Raw genomic sequence first — 5,809 nt, 5'->3', positions numbered from 1 at the left:
GGCTACGGGCGGCTCTGTCTCCGCCTGCATCTCACACCTAATAACAAAAGCGCGGGCGTCAGGTGGCAAGAGACGGACTGGCCGGGCATTGGCTGGCCGGGCGAGCGCCTGCCGCTGGTTGGCCAGGGGGCGGGCAGGGGCGCGCTGACGCCGGGCCTGGGCTGGCGGGGGGAGCGGCGCGCGGCGCCTTTGTGTTCTCCGGCGGCTCCGGGGATATTGGCCACATCCATCATTGCGAGCGGCGGGCGGCGGGGCTGGCAGGAAGTGCCGCGCTATGTCTCCAAGAGCTGCAGCGCCTTGTCAGGGGCCGCCGCCTGCGCTCCGCGGGGCTTTCCACCCCGCTCGAAAATAGAGCCCGGCCGGGGGACGAGGCAGCCGGGAGCAGCCCGGGGCAAGGGCTGGCACCAGCGCAGCGGGGCAGAGAGCCGAGCGGGAAGGAGCCGGGTTTGCAAACCACCCAGGACGCTGGATTTGGTGCCGGCCCGCTAGAAGCGGGAGAGGTGCCTGGGCTTGAAGCGAGCCTCCGTGGCTTTAGCGCGCGGCGCGATGCTGCGGCTGGAGCTCCTCCTCGGCGTGGCGTGGCTGGCCGGGCTGGCGTGCGGGCAGAACGAGACCGAGCCCATCGTGCTGGAGGGCAAGTGCCTGGTGGTGTGTGACTCCAACCCCACCTCGGACCCGACGGGCACGGCGCTGGGCATCTCGGTGCGCTCGGGCAGCGCCAAGGTGGCGTTCTCCGCCATCCGCAGCACCAACCACGAGCCCTCGGAGATGAGCAACCGGACCATGATCATTTACTTCGACCAGGTAGCGCGGGGAGCGGGGGCGCCCGACAGAAGGACGCCCCGGGATCAGCGAGGCGGGCGGGGAGGTGGCTGGAGGGGGGGCCTTGGGGCAGTTACTGGCTTGCCGGTAGTTGAGAGAGAGGATAGAGGGCGGAGTGGTGGCTCGGGAAGAAAGGCAAGAACCTGCCGTGGCAGCTTCCCCCCACCCCGATGCCGGAGACCAGCGGCCAGGTTAATCCAGGGCCGTGAATCGCGGCCTCCAGCTGTTCCCCGAGGGGGACGCCGCTCAGCAGAAATGCCCAGGAACAGCCGGCCGCGGAAACTTTACAGCTCAGCGGGGAGAGGCTAGAGGGGAGGCCCGGCGGCGTGAGAGCGCAAAGGGGGGGAGGGGGCAGGCGGCAGAGATGGGGGCTGCGATCCGGCGAGGCGCGGGCAGGGAGCTGGCGAGCCCCGAGGTAGCCTGGGCACAGCTGCGAGGGGTGGGGAGGCCGGGCGGGCAGTACAGCTCCGGATGCTGACCCGGGGAAGCCCAGCCCGGTGCCCTAGCACACGCCCCTTCGGGTCCCTCCGCTCCCTCCGTGATGCTGATGGCCCCCGTTTCCATTGCAGGTGCTAGTGAATATCGGAAGCAACTTCGACTCGGAAAGAAGCACTTTTATATCGCCCAGAAAAGGGATTTACAGTTTTAATTTTCATGTGGTGAAAGTGTACAACAGGCAAACCATCCAGGTCAGACTCCGCGCTTTTCTGCCTTTGCTCGCGGGGCGGTTTGTTTCGGGTTAGGCGCACTGGTGCCCGCTTCCAAAGGGCACCAAACTTTTATGGGGAAGCGACCAGCCGATTGAGATAAAGCTGGTGAATTTATCTTGAGGGACTTGGCCGCCTCAGGTATGGAGCGTTTCATGTCAGGAAACAAAGACCATGCAAAGTGGAGGGGAAGATCAAGAGGCTAAATAGTGGTTCTTTAACCAGGGAGGGCTCTTTAGGAGCTTTCCTGCTGTGTGGTAACATACTGCTTGGTGCTTTGTGTTATGAGCTTGTGAGGAGGCGTTTTAAATAGGAAGTGCTGAACTTGCCCTAGCAATATTTCCAAATAGGATAGCATCTTGAAAACTGCTCTAAAACCCACTGAGGCCTTGCCGGGCCCCCCTCTGCCGCATTGCTTGTCCTAGGAGGGCTGAGTACATACCGGTGACAAATGAACCTCCCAGAATGAGCGGTTACTACGTGCAAGCAATTAATGCTTTCCCCATTCCCGCTGCCGAGGTAACGCAAGACCCACGAGCCAACGCAGATCCCAGCATACTAGCACTAATCTCCAGGAAAACCTAAACATTGTTCCACTAAATGCAACTTATCTTTAACCCAAAAATGGTACCATAATTATTAGGTTAAAATCAGTCTCTCTCTCTCTCTCTCTGGTTTGACTAGATGTATAGAACAGAGGGTTTTGGGGTTTGTTTTTTTTTAACGTTTGGTAGTTGTACAAGGTTTAACCGGCGATGTAGACGACTCAGGACTAAAGCATCTAATCTTGATACAGCAGATCTATTGCTGTGTGTGTGTATTGTGCGTGGGGAAATATTTATACATTTATACTATTATACATTACCTGCCTAACAGCAGGTTATATTATCTAAATAGCAAATTACAGTGTATATATATACACAGAGCAAATTATAGTGTGTGTGAATGTATACACTGTGTGTGTGTGTACATACACAATGTAAATTGCTATGCACGACCGGATTAGGCGTGTAGTACATTATTAATGTTGGGCATGCAGTGCTGGTATTATTAATGTGAGGTTTGCAGTGCTTACTGGCTCTGTAGTCGTTCACTGTTTTTGCTGCCTAACAAAGGGACACTGCCTCCTGAATACACTTCAAAGACATCGACTGCAGCTGCAGTGGCACTTCTCTTCATCTTTTCTGAGGTTTCACATAAAGCCATCTTTCAATAAGTAGGAACAGACCTCTTCAGACCCTTAAAGCAGAGACATCGTATTGAAATTGTTCAAGACAGAATGTCCTATTTTATATGTATCCTGTCTTTTGATGCAGGCTGTCAATCCAAAGCAGCAATAAAAGATCCCCTTTCTTTAGAATATGTACCTTAGCTGATATTAGATTTGTATTTCATTTTTAGAAATAACTAGAGTTTCATGTGACAGAAATAAGAGAGTGACCATTCTGCATGCTCACCATTGCCAGGTGAGCCTGGAAGCAGTTATGAAGCCCTGGCTGTTGTCCCTCTCTGACTTTAATTTAAAGAGGGCTTTGTTTTATCTTGCTCTTTAGGTGAGTTTGATGCTAAATGGGTGGCCAGTGATTTCCGCCTTTGCAGGGGACCAAGATGTGACCCGAGAAGCTGCCAGCAATGGAGTCCTGATTCAAATGGAGAAAGGAGACAGAGCTTATCTAAAACTGGAGAGAGGAAACTTGATGGGAGGCTGGAAGTATTCGACATTCTCTGGATTTCTAGTGTTCCCTCTTTAAATAACTTATCATCTGAACAGAGAGAAAGCAGCAAGTCAGAGAATTTCTTACAAATTCCCAAAGTGTAGCTGGGTATAAAAAGCCTTGGACAGCAAACTTTTTACATTCAAATATTAAAGAAGCTAAATACTGATTAGGTTTGTGTACATCTACGCTGAAGAATTATTTTTCTTGTTGCAGCCAACAAATAGGAGACATTATAATTGATCATATCTCCATTCATATTCCCATTCTTTCACCCTAAATTAGTTAAAATCTGTCTATCACTGGTGTAATTTGCCATCATTTCCCCCAATGGTTTCCCACACTATTATACCTTCAGTATTTACATTGCTCTTCATATTATGTAGTTTTGTTTTTAAAACATGTAATTCTTGACTCTTTATCTGAGTTTAACTTTAAAAAAAGCAAAGTATTTTTGAGTACATAGATGTCATGATGAAAGATAAAATGCAAATCTTGCTGTATACTGGCTGACAAAAGTTAAAAAAGAAAAAAGAAAGAAAAATTTATACAGGAAGAACTATTCACAGCCAAGGCTGACTAGAGTATTTCAATATTTCTATGTAATTCTGAGTGATTGTGGAATTTAAGGCTGCTAAATGTTTTGATGCTTGTTTAGCTCTTGTAAAATGTGGCCCAACTAAACGCCAGGAAGTATATTGAACTTTTACTATTATTCTGTAATATATGTGTGAATATCGAAAATTAATTTTTGCTTTAATTCAATGAAGTTTAAATTGGACTTTTATTATCCTTAACCAGAATAAGTTTTCTCAATGGAATTATTTGCCTCTTATCAGGCGTAGAAAAAGTTTAGGAAACTGCAGGCATAAACAGTTGTAATGGTGATGATCTGGACAATAAGTGAAGCAAAATTTAATTTTGAAGCTAGCTTGGCTTGTTAAATTATTCCCTTTTGCAACGGTTAGTCCCGCCTTTTTTCTGCCTTTAGCGCTGTATCCTCGATGTGTTAGGCGCTATTTTAAATTGGGTTAAAAGAGTTAATTTCAGCTGATCATTATCAACGAAAGGCGATTTAAAACTCTGTGGTTCCCATCAGCCTAGTGATTGAGTACCCCAAAGATGAGAAAAATTAAAATCAAACTGAGCTATCGTTGAGAAGGCACCCACAGAATCTTATTATTATACTATATTATTTATACCATGGTCTGTATTCTATTCTATAAATCAAAGCTCATTTTATACAGCCGTCTAAAAAGTCTAACAATGTATACTTCAATGCTAGTATTATTTATTTGCTAGTATTATTTTGTTTACAGTCTTTAAAAGATGTAAATGCTATAATTTTGCAGTACTCAAAGAGAATACTACTTTTATTACAAAGGTACGTAAAAGATTTTGATTGTATCTAAACCTAATGTGAAATAAACCAGTGTAATAAACAAATGGATTTTTTTTGACTGGAGGATTATCCAAGTCAGTTTGATTCTATGATGAGAGGGTGCTGATCTTGGATATAATAATAATATTAAAGCAGGCCAGGCACTGAATATAAAACAAGGTTTCTCAAGGCCGAGCTAATATGGGCTTGGTTACTACACAGTTAAAATCTTAGGCTTTGAGTTTTGTTTTTTTTCCCCCCAGCCCTGGGTTCCAGGAAGGAATTTAATTAGCTCCTAGGGGGAAAATTAATACTAGCATAATAAGCAACGCTTCTTTATTTATTCACAGTTTTTGTCTTGGTAATAGTTTCATAGAGCGGGTGGGGACTCTGTAAAATCTTCCTAAAGTCCAGACGACTTGCTTATTTTCAATTTGATTGTTTTTATGAAGGTCTTTAATACAACTGACAAATGTACCTTCTCCTTGTAACGAGAATAGGTTCGTTTATACTAGAAATCCTGCCAAGTAAAACTGAAGGGGTGGATAGATAGATTAGACAGATAGTCAATTTGCTTTCTGAATTAGAGTGAGATATCTGTAAGGCTTTTATTTTCAAATAAAACAAATCAACTACTTGACAGCACCAGGATTTATGTTCTCTAGGGATGCAAAGAGCTAAAAACGTCTTTCTTACCCCCTGAAGCCTGGGTTCTAGTGCCGGTGTTTATGAATTGTACACAGGCTATCGCTTCTGTACAGGTATTATATAACAAAAACGAAGGCTCGAGACATAATGGTCTAGACTGATCGATTGGACGTTAGAAATTGCATAGATAAGATTTGTTTGGAATAGGTGAAGAAATCTGTTCAGTTGTCCGGGGTGTTGCGACGTTCTGCTGAAAATTTCCACTTTACAGACTTCTTCTGAGTGAGTGAGTGAGTGACCACTGACAACACCCCGGCCTGTCTTCGCCTCCCTTCCCCCCTCCCCACCACGTGTTATAGAAATGATGAACATCCCTAGCCTGAGAGAGACAAAGAAACTGGCTGGTTTTCATCCTGTGGTATAGGGAAAAGCTGCCACAAGCACTTCATTATGAATCCATCCAGATTCCTGGCATCAGCAGCCGCTGGCTAGGAGCCACACAACGAAACAATTGAGATTTATGAAGAAGGGTGCAT

The 5,809-nt window shown here is 46.3% G+C and overlaps 1 protein-coding gene across 1 annotated transcript; it reads left to right on the top strand.

Moving 5' to 3' along the window:
* Positions 1-252: 252 nt before the first annotated feature.
* On the top strand, positions 253-4,671 carry CBLN1 (cerebellin 1 precursor). Its single transcript, XM_067549739.1, has 3 exons — positions 253-804; positions 1,392-1,511; positions 3,083-4,671. The coding sequence occupies exons 1-3, from the start codon at positions 547-549 to the stop codon at positions 3,278-3,280; spliced, it is 576 nt and encodes a 191-aa protein (XP_067405840.1). The 5' UTR covers positions 253-546; the 3' UTR covers positions 3,281-4,671.
* The last annotated feature ends 1,138 nt before the right edge of the window (positions 4,672-5,809 follow it).

This window comes from Emydura macquarii, unplaced genomic scaffold, assembly GCF_026122565.2.
Source record: "Emydura macquarii macquarii isolate MOO-44397 ecotype Brisbane River unplaced genomic scaffold, CSIRO-AGI_Emac_v2 contig_295, whole genome shotgun sequence".
NCBI lineage: Eukaryota > Metazoa > Chordata > Testudines > Chelidae > Emydura > Emydura macquarii.
This window is presented reverse-complemented; position numbering and strand designations above follow the sequence as displayed.